Source organism: Protopterus annectens, chromosome 1.part1 (genome assembly GCF_019279795.1).
Source record: "Protopterus annectens isolate FY-2018-M chromosome 1.part1, PAN1.0, whole genome shotgun sequence".
NCBI lineage: Eukaryota > Metazoa > Chordata > Ceratodontiformes > Protopteridae > Protopterus > Protopterus annectens.
In genome coordinates, this window is record NC_056726.1 from 1,698,121,708 (window position 1) to 1,698,137,885 (window position 16,178).

Here is a 16,178-nt window from a genome sequence, read left to right on the forward strand (position 1 = left end):
GGGAAGTAAATAGTGTGTAAAGAAACAGACAAGGAATTTTTATGGCTAGGCTTGTATAGGCCCTAGGGCTGATAGCCTAGAACCATCCTGTGAACCTGTGAACCTGTGTGGTATTATCGCTTCTCATGGCTCCCACCCTGAAAGGCTCGCACAGTTAGAAAGTCTGCATCCAGTTGGGAATTTATTTAAAAATAAAAGTAAAATAGACAGCCACATTGGTCTGCCCTCAATAACAACCTTAACTAAGGTATTATCTGTTCTCATGGTTCCCATCCTGAAAAGCTCACATAGTTAGAAGGTCTGCATACAGTTGGGAATTTTTTTAAAAAGAAAAATAAAATGGACAGCCACACTGGTCTACGCTAAATAACAAACTTAACTAAGGTTACTACTTTTTCTAAAGTCTTTCTGGTTAAACTGTTTAATTCAGCCGTACTGGGTCAACAGCACCAAACGTCCCAGCCCTTAAATAAGGCTCCTAATGCTAAAAAGTTCCACCAAATTGTACTGTTAAAGTTGCTGTCTGTGTTTAAAAACAGAACATAGATTAGAATTTAAAGCAAGTACAAAGGCAAGAAAAAAGCCTCTTACTATTGCTGTCTGTGTTTAAAAACAGAACATAGATTAGAATTTAAAGCAAGTACTGTATAGTGCTGACCTGGGACTAAAGGCACCTTTTAGGCTGTCGCCCACAGTAATTTGGCTCCCTCCATATTGTTAAAATTAGTTAGTTTGCCCCCAGTATCTTCTTTCTTACACCTAAAATAATACCCTGAATATAGTAATTTCACTCTGCTCTCCCTCACATAGCCGTGAAAATTATACCCTGCAGCTATAAAATTAACGTGCAAGTGTATAAAATACAGCTTAAACGTAGTCTATAAATTGGTGCAAAAAATTAATAATACAGTCAAACATACAACCATACATACCAAAAGCCTAAGATAATAATTGGAGTCAGTATTAGCCCTGCTCCGCTCACCCTCACTGTGCTTGGGCTAGCTCCGCTCCCCTCCCTGCCCCCAATTACCACCCACCCCCACTAGTGCTACATTGAAACTAAATTTAGCCACTCCACCAATCAGCATCTCATACATCACTGAACAGCCCTCCCCACTTAACCCATTTCCTTCTTTTCCATTCTTCCACACCCTGTTTGCACATTCAACCATCAAAATTGGCCCGTCCCCCCTAACAAAATGCAAACAAGTAAAAAATACAAATTACCCTACTGCCTGTAGTATTTCTATTTTACCATCTTACTGCCTACGAACAAAAACTTGACCATGATATTCACTACCCAAATGGTCAAACAGCCACCCACAACTTCACACATAACACCAAACACTTTACCATCCCCAGCAGACTGAATCTACCACCCTCAACAAAATATCACCCCTGTAAAGCCACAAAACATAATCCTAAAGACAAACACTATATAAATCTTATAAACAAACTCCTAAAGCATAGAGGATCCTGTCACTATAACCTTATAACACATGGGGACATCCATCCTAACCCTGATCCACCCACACTCAGTAAACTTCACTCCCCTACCACAACCACCACAGTCAAGCTACGCCCCCTTTCTACTCCCACTAGTTCTGTCCTAGCATTTCACCTAAATATTAGAATTAACAATAAGATTCTCAACCTTCACACCTTCCTAGCAGCCCACTCCCCAGACATTATTTGTCTTACAGAAACCTGGCATAAATCTAGTACTACTGATAATGAGACACTACCTCCAGGATATAATATTCACCGGATAGAATGTACTAACCTAGTACTACTGATAATGAGATACTACCTCCAGGATATAATATTCACCGGTTAGACTGTACTAACCTAGTACTACTGATAATGAGATACTACCTCTAGGATATAATATTCACCGGTTAGACCGTACTAACCTAGTACTACTGATAATGAGATACTACCTCCAGGATATAATATTCACTGGTTAGACCGTACTAACCTAGTACTACTGATAATGAGATACTACGTCTAGGATATAATATTCACCGGTTAGACCGTACTAACCTAGTACTACTGATAATGAGATACTACCTGCAGGATATAATATTCACCGGTTAGACTGTACTAACCTAGTACTACTGATAATAAGACACTACCTCCAGGATATAATATTCACTGTTAGACCGTACTAACCTAGTACTACTGATAATGAGATACTACCTCCAGGATACAATATTCACCGGTTAGACCGTACTAACCTAGTACTACTGATAATGAGATACTACCTCCAGGATATAATATTCACCGGTTAGACCGTACTAACCTAGTACTACTGATAATGAGATGCTAACTCCAGCATATAATATTCACCGGTTAGACCATAGTAACCTAGTACTACTGATAATGAGATATTACCTCCAGGATATAATATTCACCAGTTAGACTATACTAACCTAGTACTACTGATAATGAGATACTACCTCCAGGATATAATATTCACCGGTTAGACCGTACTAACCTACAACTACTGATAATGAGATACTACCTCCAGGATATAATATTCACTGGTCAGACCATACTAACCTAGTACTACTGATAATGAGATACTACCTCCAGGATATAATATTCACCGGTTAGACCATACTAACCTAGTACTACTGATAATGAGATACTACCTCCAGGATATAATATTCACCAGTTAGACCGTACTAACCTAGTACTACTGATAATGAGATACTACCTCTAGGATATAATATTCACCGGTTAGAACATACTAACCTAGTACTACTGATAATGAGATACTACCTCCAGGATATAATATTCACTGGTTAGACCATACTAACCTAGTACTACTGATAATGAGATACTACCTCCAGGATATAATATTCACCGGTTAGACTGTACTAACCTAGTACTACTGATAATGAGATACTACCTCCAGGATATAATATTCACCGGTTAGACCATACTAACCTAGTACTACTGATAATGAGATACTACCTCCAGGATTTAATATTCACTGGTTAGACTGTACTAACCTAGTACTACTGATAATGAGATACTACCTCCAGGCTATAATATTCACCGGTTAGAGCGTACTAACCTAGTACTACTGATAATGAGATACTACCTCCAGGGGTTCCCTATCAGAAGCCTGAAACACTATAAGCCTGAAAATCAAAATCCTGAAAACTATAGACTGAAAATTCAAAATCCTGAAAGCCCAAAATCCTGAAAACACAAATAATGCTAATATGTCACTATAAAGACACTAATATCTACCAACTGACCCTGACCCTAACCCTAACCCTAAGGTCCGTCACTATCGCACACTCACCTGACCCGCGCCCTAACCCTAACTCACTTAAACCGCCCCTAACCCCAGTATTTGTCACTATTGCATACATGCCTAACCTGCGCCCTAACCCTAATTCACTTAAACCGATTCTAACCCTAACATAAAACCAACCGCACACTTACCTGAACCCAACGCATGACCCAACACCACAGGGCTAACAATAGCAAAGCCACAATGACGTCAGTATGTCCATTTTGTGTTTTCAGGATTTTGAGTTTCAGGATTTTGGGCTTTCAGGATTTTGAATTTTCAGTCTATACTTTTCAGGATTTTGATTTTCTGGCTTATAGTGTTTCAGGCTTCTGATAGGGAACCCCTCCAGGATATAATATTCACCGGTTAGACTGTACTAACCTAGTACTACTGATAATGAGATACTACCTCTATGATATAATATTCACCGGTTAGAACGTACTAACCTAGTACTACTGACAATGAGATACTACCTCCAGGATATAATATTCACCAGTTAGACTGTACTAACCTAGTACTACTGATAATTAGATACTACCTCTAGGATATAATATTCACCGGTTAGAACATACTAACCTAGTACTACTGACAATGAGATACTACCTCCAGGATATAATATTCACCGGTTAGACTGTACTAACCTAGTACTACTGATAATGAGATACTACCTCCAGGATATAATATTCACTGGTTACACTGTACTAACCTAGTACTACTGATAATGAGATACTACCTCCAGGATATAATATTCACTGGTTAGACTGTACTAACCTAGTACTACTGATAATGAGATACTACCTGCAGGATATAATATTCACTGCTTACACTGTACTAACCTAGTACTACTGACAATGAGATACTACCTCCAGGATATAATATTCACCGGTTAGACCGTACTAACCTAGTACTACTGATAATGAGATACTACCTCCAGGATATAATATTCACCGGTTAGACCGTACTAACCTAGTACTACTGATAATGAGATACTACCTCCAGGATATAATATTCACCGGTTAGACCGTACTAACCTAGTACTACTGATATTGAGATACTACCTCTAGGATATAATATTCACCGGTTAGAATGTACTAACCTAGTACTACTGATAATGAGATACTACCTCCAGGATATAATATTCACCGGTTACACTGTACTAACCTAGTACTACTGATAATGAGATATCACCTCCAGGATATAATATTCACTGGTTACACTGTACTACCTAGTACTACTGATAATGAGACACTACCTCCAGGATATAATATTCACCAGTTAGACCGCACTACAAGGAAAGCAGGTGGGATAGCAGTCCTTTAAAAAATACTCTAACTGTTAATAGAGACAAAATTTAACCACCCCAGTTCAATAATGCAGAACTCCTCATAACCAAATTACAGATTAACCAGAAGAAATGTTTGAACATTGTCTGTGTTTACATTCCCCCAGGCAACAACTTAAATACCCTAGAGGATATCCTATACTGGTTATCCACTACCTATCCACAAGTAACAACAGTTCTTGGTGACTTCAATACCGACTGGCACACCTGCTCCTCCAACCCCCCCACTATAAACTTATCTGGGTTTAAACAGACCATAACCTCTCCCACTAGGATAAACAAACCGACCAACAGGGAAAGTTTCCTAGACTGGATCCTAGTTAATTACCAACCCCAACTGTACACAGCTGGCACTCTTCCTGATAAACTTAGCAACCATTTACTAACCTATATCATAAAACATAAGGCAGGAAACACTCACCAGACCAAATATAAAACACTTAGAAACAGGAAAAACTTTGACACTGCGATATTCCTAAACAAACTAAAAGCATTTGACTGGTCAAAACTAAAAAATCTACCATTAGAAGAGACTATAGCTCACTTTAACACTGAATTCCTAAGTATCCTTGATTCCCATGCTCCAGCACGTGCAATAAAATCTAGATCAAACACAGCACCATGGCTCACAAAAGATACCAAATCTAAAATCAAAACTAGAAACAGAGCCTAGGCCAGCTGCAAAACAACTAAAGCCCAACTTGACCATATAAAATATCATCAACTCAGGAATGATACAAAAAATCTATTTTACTACATAAAAAAAACTTCTACCAAAATCTATTACAAAAACACCAAAACAACCCTCAAAAGTTTTGGGCAGGCTTAAATCAACTACTTCATTCAGGTCATTCTACCACCCCAACCCCAGCTAACCACACCCATAGTTCCCCAGAGATCATAGCTGGCACTTATAATAACTTTTTCACTGAAACAATCCTTCTTCTTCTTTCAGCTGCTCCCGTTAGGGGTTGCCACAGCAGATCAACTGTTTCCATTTCTTCCTATCCTCTGCATCTTGCTCTGTCACACCAACCACCTGCATGTCCTCTCTCACCACATCCATAAACCTTATCTTAGGCCTTCCACTTTTTCTGTTACCTGGCAGCTTCATCCATAGCATCTTTTTCCCAATATACTCTGTATCCCTCCTCAGCACATGTCCAAACCAATGTAATCTTGCCTCTCTGGCTTTGTCTCCAAACCTTCCAACCTGGGCTGACCCTCTAATATACTTATTCCTAATCCTGTCCATCCTCGTCACACCCAGTGCAAATCTTAACATCTTCAACTCTACCACATCAAGCTCTGACTCCTGCCTTTTTGTCAATGCCACTGTCTCTAATCCATATAACATAGCTGGTCTCACTGCCCTCTTGTAGACCTTCCCTTTCACTCTTACTGGTACTCGTCTGTCACAACTCACTCCTGACACTCTTCTCCACCCACTCCATCCTGCCTGTACTCTCTTCTTCACCTCTCTTCCACACTCACCATTACTCTGAACTGTTGATCCCAAGTACTTAAACTCATCCACCTTCGCCACCTCTACTCCCTGCATCCTCACCATTCCTCTATCCTCCTTCTCATTCACACACATATATTCTGTCTTAGTCCTGCTGACCTTCATTCCTTTTCTCTCTAGAGCATATCTCCAAATATCCAGGGTCTCCTCCACCTGTTCCCTACTCTTACTACAGATCACAAGGTCATCTGCAAACTTCATAGTCCACGGGGACTCCTGTATGATCTCTTCTGTCAACCTGTCCATCACCATTGCAAATAAGAAAGGGCTCAGAGCTGATCCTTGATGTAATCCCACCTCCACCTTAAAAGCATCCGTCACTCCCACCGCAGACCTCACCGCTGTCACACTAACCTCGTACATATCCTGTACCACTCTTACATACCTCTCTGACACTCCCGACTTTCTCATACAATATCACAACTCCTCTCTAGGCACCCTGTCATATGCTGTCTCTAAATCCACAAAGACACAATGCAACTCCTTCTGACCTTCTCTGTACTTCTCCATCAACACTCTCAGAGCAAACATCACATCTGTAGTGCTCTTTCCTGGCATGAAACCATACTGTTGATCACTAATCATCACCTCCCTTCTTAACCTAGCTTCCACTACTCTTTCCCATAACTTCATGCTGTGACTGATCAGTTTAATCCCTCTGTAGTTACTACAGCTCTTTACATCACCCGTATTCTTAAAAATCTGTACCAAAACACTTTTTCTCCATAACTCAGGCATCCTCTCACTTTCCAAGATTTCATTAAACAATCTAGTTAAAAACTCCACTGCCATTTCACCTAAACATCTCCATTCTTCCACAGGCATGTCATCTGGACCAACAGCCTTTCCGTTCGTCATCCTCATCATAGCTATCCTTACTTCCTCCTTGCTAATCCACTGCACTTCATGATTCACTATCCACACATCATCCAACCTTCTCTCCCTCTCATTCTGTTCATTCATCAACCCCTCAAAGTAATCTTTCAATCTTCTCAACACACTCTACTCGCTTGTGAGTACGTTTCCCTCATTATCCTTTATCACCCTTACCTGCTGCACATTTTTACTAGCTCAGTCCCTCTGTCTAGCCAATTGGTACAGGTCCTCTTCTTGCTCCTTAGTGTCCAACCTTTTATACAACTCTTCATACACCTTATCCTTAGCCTTAGCCACCTCTCTCTTTGCCATGCACCTCATCTCCTTATACTCTTGTCTACTTTCTTCATCTCTTTGACAATCCCACTTCTTCTTCTTCGCCAACCTCTTTCTCTGTATACTCTCCTGTACTTCTTCATTCCACCACCAGGTCTCCTTGTCCTCCTTCCTCTTTCCAGATGTCACACCATACACCTTTCTAGCCATCTCTCTTACTAGCCCTGCTGTAGTTACCCAGCTATTCGGTAACTCTTCACTGCCACCCAGTGCCTGTCTTAACTCTTCCCTGAACATCACCTCACAATTACCCTTTTTTAATTTCCACCATTTGATCCTTGGTGCTGCCCTCACACTCATCCTCCTCTTCTTGATCACCAATGTCATCCTACAAATCACCATCCTATGCTGTCTAACTACACTTTCCCCTGCCACCACTTTACAGTCTCCAATCTCCTTCAGACTGGCCCTTCTACATAAGATATAACCCACCTGTGTGCATCTTCCTCCACTCTTGTATGTCACCCTATGCTCCTCCCTCTTGTTAAAATATGTATTCATCACAGCAGTGTCCATCCTTTTCACAAAATCCACTACCATCTGACCTTCTGCATTCCTTTGCTTAACACCATACCCACCCATCACTTCCTCATCCCCTCTGTTCCCTTCACCAACATGCCCATTGAAATCTCCTCCAATCACCAGTCGCTCACCCTTGGGTACAGTCATCACTACTTCATCCAACTCACTCCAAAATTTTTCTTTCTCATCCATCACACATCCAACTTGTGGATCATATGCACTAATAACATTCATCATTACACCATCAATTTCCAGCTTCATAAACATCACTCTATCCAACACTCTTTTCACCTCCAAAACACTCTTAGCATACTGTTCCTTCAGGATAATGCCTACGCCATTTCTCCTCCCATCCACACCATGATAAAACAATTTGAAACCACCTCCGATACACCTTGCCTTGCTCCCCTTCCACTGGGTCTCTTGCACACACAATATACCAACCTTCCTTCGGTCCATCATATCAGCTAGCTCTCTCCCTATACCAGTCATACTGCCAACATTCAAAGTTCCGGCCCTCACTATCACAGTCCTAGCCTTTACCTGCCTTTGGGCATGTGTTCCCCCTCTTCTCCTCCTTCGGCCAACAGTAGCCCAATTTCCGCCAGCACCCTGTTGGCCAACAGTACTGGTGGTGGTCGGTGTTAACCCGGGCCTCGACCGATCCGGTATGTATTTCTCTACTGTTAACTGCATGTATGATTTGGCAACATTTTATGCCGGATGCCCTTCCTGATACAACCCTCCCCATTTATCCGGGCTTGGGACTGGCACAAAGAAATGCACTAGCTTGTGCATCCCCAGTGGCTGGATTGAAACAATTCAATCCCTAGCAAATCAACTAACCCCCACAAACTTAAACCACACCCCTAATCTACCCACTAATCACCCCCAATTTAGCTTCCAACCAATATCCACTACGTTTATCAAAACACTTATAAAAAGAAATAAAACCTACCACCCTCGCTGCTGACCTCCTCCCTACAGAGTACCTACAAATAGCTGCAGATGCCATTGCATATCCCATATCTATCCTTATCAACAGAACCTTATCAGAAAGTGCTATCCCATCCGTCTGGAAAATATCCCACGTCATCCCACTCCATAAAGGTGGTAGTTCTACAGACATATCCAACTATAGACCCATTGTCATTCTTTTCCACTAGCCAAAATAATGGAGAAATGTATCCACAAGCCACTAATGCAATACATTACACAGAATAATTTACTATCCAACTCCCAGCATGGTTTCAGACCATACCACAGCACCACCTCAGCCCTCCTTTCCTTTACTAATGCCATAAACCAAAACAAGAATGACAATAGGCTATCCTCGGCCCTCTTTCTTGACCTATCAAAAGCCTTTAACATGGTCAACCATGAACTTCTCATTCTTTCGCTAAAATCTATTTCCCTCAATAAGCATGCAGTCCAGTGGTTCCAGTCCTACCTGACTGGTAGACAACAGGTGATACTATGGCAGGGCAAACTCTCCAGCCAGCTACCTCTCATACTTGGTGTCCCTCATGGCTCCATACTAGGTCCACTACTCTTCTCTATTTTTATGAACAACCTTCACACTGCTATCCCTAAAACTACCTGTATTCAATATGCAGATGATTCCACTGTAATCTGCTCAGCCACCTCCCCATCCGAACTGCAAATCCTAACCCAAAATACATTTAACACTATTGAGAACTGGCTCGGCAACCAACGCCTACTGCTGAACCCTAAAAAACTAAACTTCTACTCTTTACCCCCACTAGTAGATCTGACACACTTTCATTCTCTGTCACATCTAACGATGGTACCACTATCTCCCCAGATCAACACACCAAACTTCTAGGGGTTATCATAGACAATAATCTCAAATTTGACCTACAGGTCAACAAAATCATACAGACCATCAATAAGAAGCTTGGATCACTGTATAGAAACAAGACATTTTTAACTCCACTGGCTAGGACTGCAATTGCCTGATCACACCTACTCTCTACTCTTTTATATGCCTTGCCTGTATTCTCAAACCTCAACAAATCTGAACTAGGTAAGCTATCCCATAGCTACAACCATAGTGCCAAATTTGCCACTGGCTCCACCTATAGAACCCACCACTGTCAGAACCTGAAACAAATGGAGTGGCTAGAACTGCCCAGCTTAATTCAATTCAATCAGCTCTTAATAGCGCACAAAATTCTATACCACCATGACGATACCCCCTCACTTATAAATATTATTAAGCCATATAGCAACCTGAGATCCCTACGGTCAGCCAACAAACTACTGGTCCAAACCCACAAGGCTAAAGCTCTGCTGGTGTGGTGAATCCCTGTTTGCTAATTTTGTTGGCAAAACCTGGAATTCGTTGCCAAACTATATAACCCTACAATCCTCCAAAAGTCTCTTCAAAAAAAACCTCAAACAGTATCTCAAAGTGAAATGGCTTTGCCCATGTACCAACCCTGATTAAGTTATAAACTGAAAGCATAATCTGTAAATAACATAACATGCAACTATGTCACCAAGCTCTATATCCAATCTGACGTATCCTGCTTTTAATTGTGTCTGTCCATGATAATTGTGAGTCCCTACTAGGGAGCACTACTAAACCATTGTACATAATCACTTTGTTTTATATTTTTCTAATGTTATCTAACTTCTTGTGTAATCTATGTAAGTTTGTCTATTTGGAGCTTTTCTCCCCGGGCCTCTGCTGAAAATAGACATGTATCCAGTCGGACTATCCCGGTAAACAAATGTAAAATAAATAAATAAAATATACATTAGTTTCTAAAGTGGTCAACCTATAGTAAATTTTGAGAGAGGGCAAGAGACTTGGAAAGGAGAAAGGGATAGTGTGTTAGGTGATATGTCTTGTTTTAAAACAGAATTCCAAAAAATTACTGGGAGTCCACCAATAAGAGGAACGTAGATGTTTAATGAAGAAAAACCAACAGACACCACGAACAGAAATGCGGTATACTGCATTTCTGTTTGTGGTGTCTGTTGTTTTTTCTTCATTAAACATCTACGTTCCTCTTATTGGTGGACTCCCAGTAATTTTTTTGGAATTTTGGTACTATTTTTGCTGGTCATTACACGTGTTTTTTTTGTTTTAAAACAGAAACATTTGGTTTAAATGAAGAAATGATTTTATAATGCATTCTATGTTTGAAATAAGTACTGATTTCCTTTGGGAGGGTGTATGGAGTGTGCCAAATAGTAGATGTCTGAGAGGAGAAAGCATGTTCACTGCTATGGAGTTTGGATCTAGGGGTTTTGAGAGTCCATCAGTCTTGTGAATGGTGTTGCAGGTTGTATGAGGAGGACTTTTCAAGACGTCTAGCTACCAGGAGACTAAATGTGTGGTGTTGGAATCTTTATTCATATTTGTCAGTAAGAAACTATTAACTGCCTGCAGCGATCACTTTGCTCTCTTTCACCACCAGAATGGTACTTCCACTATCCTGACATAGCATGGGAATTTCCCAAGTTCCTTAAGTCTCCTGCACTTTGCATAAACCCAGCTTTGGATATTTGCTTCACAGAGGGTGCAGGCCTGCTTGATTCAGCCCAGTCAATTAAAAGTAACTACATTTATTAAACAAAGCATTAAAACATTCTTTATGATGATAATTATATCTAAAAATTCCAAATGGTTGGATACATATATATTTTATTAAATTTCACGTTCACCCTGTGTTAGTTTTAGTTGATTTTACTACATTTTCAAATAACTAGCCCTGGTTAATTCACCCAAAACCTCTGAAACTTTCTAATTCACATTCAACAACTACACTCTCAAATTACTAACCTCAAAATCATTGAACCTGATTCTCACCTCCTTGTACACTCTCAAATACTGTATATCAACAAAATAATTGATTAAAGGTGTATCTTGTTTCTCTAAATTAGATTAGTGTGAAGCAATGTGACAGCTATTTAAATCAAAAGCATTCTGCTGATGTATCTATATATTTGATGTTACCTAACAACAATGGCTTGGTGTTATCTCTATCTAAACATTTTATATCATCTAATGTCTGTATTTTCTGTATAAACTGTAACTTGTATCTTTCATCATTTTGATTTACTGTCAAACTATTTGCTATGTCTATTTATATTTGTATTTTTGTGGAACTTTTCTCCTAGGCCTCTGCTGAAAAGGACCTGTGTCCACTTGGACATTACCAGTTACTGAATGTAAAATAAATCAATAATAATAAGTAATAAATAAATTTTATATGCTGTGCATATATGCTATTTTATGAGAAACTGGCATAGAAAATAAATGTATAAACTTACTGGTTCACATGTACCACTGCAGAGGTCAAAAGTGCAGTGTAAGTACACTTTCTCAGAGGTGGTAAATTTGAAGAGCTTGATGTAAAAGTGAATCAGTAGTTCAGTTCCATCTATATCAAAATGAACACCAGTAGATCCAGGAATTGGGCAGCTGTAGAAGGAAAAACAAATGATGAAATCATGAGAAATACTTAAAACACTTTGTATACCTATATTTAATTCAAATTAGCAACTTTTTAAACTGAGTTTTGATAAGCACCCTGTATAAAATAATGTAAAAAGTGAAGTACCTTTATATAACTGATTTCTTAGCTAATGTACAATATTAAACATGTTCAATAACATTTACCATCAAGTACTGTGAACACTATAGTTATAAGAAATATGTGGTTTATGTTTTAAGTCTTCTTGCTTGTCACAAAATCCTCAGGGTTTAACTGTTGTTTAGGATCACATTTTTCATTTTTGTTTGCAATATTCCAATATACCTATATGATGTACTTTTTAATCTTTATATTTAGTATCACTGAGTCTGAAATGGGTTCTTTTCATTTACCTAATTCATTCAATGAAAAACAAACAAGTTTTGCTTGTCATTCCTTATACTTTTTTTCTGACACAGATAGCCGTCTTTTTTATTAAAAATGCATTTTCTGTGAAATTTAATCCAGTCACATGGTCTTCACAGATTTAGGATACTTGAATGTCTAAGAACATCTTCAGTCCTATCCTCTTATTCTGAAATTGTGGATATTCCTCATCATCATTATCAGCCCCCCTTTTCCCCATTTTCTACATAGGGCTGGGGTGTCATATCACCTGTCACCATCTCTCTCTATTCAGTACCACTCTCCTGCCTTCTTCAACACTCATGTCTGACTATCACAGGTCTTTTGTCACACAATGCATCCACCTCTTTGCTGGATGTTATTGTTTCCTCTTGCCTTCTTCCTGTCTGTCCCAAATCTTCTTCAACAAATTATCTTCTGCTTTTCTGCTCATGTACCAGAACCTCTGTAATCTCTTCTCTTTGACCTTTTCTGCAATTGGAGCTACTTAGGCTTCTGCTCTTATGTCCTCATTTCTATGCCTGACCCACAATGTGCATCCAAACAATCATCTCAAGTACTTCATATCCATCACTTCTAGCTTCCTCAACTTCTCTGTCTTTGCCACTCATAGGTTCATAGGTTGGTACTAGGCTATCGGCCCTAGGGCCTATACAAGCCTAGCCATAACAATTCCTTGGATATTTCTTCCCACAATATTTACTTCTCTGGACCCCTGTCTGGCAGGGTGACTGACATGATCCCCGGGGTGAATTTCCTATCTCCTATCCAATCATCAAGGTTCCTTTTGAAGAGGGCCAAGGAGGCGCTCTGCTTGACATGTATGGGCAGTCTATTCCAGAGTATGGGGAGTCTCTGGGTCAGGAACCTATCCCTCCAGCATGTTTTGTTCATTGCGATGACAAGGTTTAGATCCCTGGAGCATGTGGCTCTGAGGGATTGGGATTTCATTAAGTGGAGCATATCCAACAGCTCAGGGTTTGACATGGCCTTGTATGTTAAGCAGAGATCGCCTCTGAGTAGATGATATGCCACACAGTATAGCTGGAGTTTTTTTAGATGGTCAGCATATAGCATCTGCTTTAGGCCTGTGATTCTTTTAGTGAGGTATTTCTGTGGCCTTTCCAGCTGTTGCAGATCTCTTGAGAGATACATACCAAATGGGGCATTATACTCTATAATGTGTCTAATGAGGGATGAGTACAGTGGGACAATGACCTCCATTTTTCTGGATGAAAAGCCCTTAGTGATGAGGTGTGCCACATAGAAGGATTTCCTGACTGCTGTGGCAATGTGGTTATCGAAAGTGAGACCACTGTCCACTTGTGCCCCTAAGTCTCTCAACAAACATTTGACATTTAGTGTACTACCACCTATGTGGTAATTCATGGGCACAGGTTTTTTCCAAAGGGGATAACCATACATTTCTTGGCATTAAGCTTGAGCCTATGGCTCTGGCACCAGACATCTGTTCCTGTAAGGCCCTTTTGTAGAATATCCACCTCATTTGGGGATTCAGTAATGGCTCCCAGTTTGCAGTCATCTGTGAAATTTGTTAGCCAGAGTCCCTTAGTGTTGGCCTGTACTTCAGAGAAGTAGATGCCAAACAAGAGTGGTCCCAAGACTGCATCCTGAGGACTCCACTTGTCACTTGTCTGGAGATGGATTTGGAGTCGGCTACTTTTACAGTCTGGGTTCTGTCAGTAAGCCAGTTGGCAACCCATTGAGTGATGTAGGGATTTATGCCCAGCTTAGTAAGTTTATTTATGATTCCAGAGTGGGAGATGGTGTCAAAGACCTTGGCAGGGTCCAGATAGGCTGTGTGTACTGCCTTACCCTTGTCCACAGCTCTGGAGACTGATTCCATGTTTCTGTACCATGCAGTAGTACTCGTTGTACCACTATTTTGTGCATCTTATTTTTCAGCTTCTTTGATATTCTTCTTTCACATGCTACACCCGATATTCTGTGGCAGTTGGCTGTAGCCCCTCTGATTCTAGCTATTACCTCCTCATTCAGACTTCCTTTCTCCTCAACCACTCACCTAGATACTTGAAGCTGTTAACCTATTTCATTATTTTTCCTTCTGTTTTAGTTCTCAGCTTCTTCTGAACGCTACCATTTCTGCCATTACAACATTCTTATTTGTACTCAGTTTCATCCCATGTGCCTTCAGTTTTGCATTTCTTTCCCCTACATTTTGCTGAAGTTTTTGCTCAAAGTCTGTAATGCCACATCATCTGCATACAGCAACTTTGTTAATATGTACCATTTGACCTGTTTGCTAATGTAGTCCATCACCAGTATGAACAGCAGTGGGCTCATATTTGAACCCTGTTACTTACCCAATCTCACCAGAAACCCATCTCTGAGACCGAACACTGTTTGTATTCATTGGGTCTTTGTACATAGCCTGCACTAGTTTTACCAAAGTTTCTGGGACTACAGACCACCACAGAATTGCCCAAAGCAGCTTACTTGGCATATACTTTCTCCAAGTCTAGGAATGCCCAGTGGACTCTTTCATCATTTCATCATCTCTAGATACTTCTCAACTACCTGTCTCACTGCAAACATCAGGTCAGTTGTGCTGCATCCTGATCTGAATCTTAACTGCTCATCTCCCATCTTACTTTCTACTACTCTGGATATTCATTTATTAGTCACCCTCTCCAGAACTTTCATGCAGTGTGATAGCAAATTGATACCTCTGTAGTGCTCACAGTTGTGAATGACTCCTTTGTTCTTGAACTCTGGAACTAGTATGCTTATTCTCTAATCATGTGGGATATGCCTTTCTCTCCACAATCTTATGAGTCCCCTCAGGGGCCATTTCTCCCATCTCATCCAGCATCTTTATCAGGTCTGCTGTGACCTCATCTGAGCCTGCTGCTTTCCCTGACTTCATTTTTCTTAGTGCTGTTCTTGCTTGGGCTTCTCCTCTTCTCTACTTGTAGGCTGTGGCTGGGGCAGTAGAGCTTCTGTGGGGTTTTCTTCATTCAAATGCTGGTGGAAGTAATCTGTCCATCTGCATCTGATGCCCTATGGACTGGTGAGCAGGTTTTTTACTGGCATGTCTTTTCTGTCTTTGCCTTGCAACCTGATATAGTTTCTTTGTGACATCTACTGAATTATGTTCCAGAAACTGATAGACTACCACTGATGACTTTTTCTTTGCCATTGCAACTACTCTGTTAATCTCTTTGTTAGCCAACCAGTATGCCTTCTTAGCTTGGACTGGCTATTCTGTCACACTTTTTCCTGCACTGCTTCTTTCATTTGATGACTTAATGGAGTTCTGCATTCTGCAATCTGCTGTCCCTATGTACCTTATTTCCATACCTGGCCAGTCACATATCTGTTCTTTAGTACTCACACATGCAGTTTTGAGGT

General features: G+C 40.3%; 1 protein-coding gene across 1 annotated transcript in view; it reads right to left on the reverse strand.

Moving 5' to 3' along the window:
- Positions 1-16,178, reverse strand: part of LOC122816625 (pancreatic secretory granule membrane major glycoprotein GP2-like) — a 181,453-nt gene that overhangs the window by 98,530 nt on the left and 66,745 nt on the right. Inside the window, exon 4 of the mRNA XM_044089540.1 lies at positions 12,217-12,367. Coding sequence (XP_043945475.1) covers positions 12,217-12,367 — 151 coding nt within the window. The remainder of the gene's footprint in view (positions 1-12,216; positions 12,368-16,178) is intronic.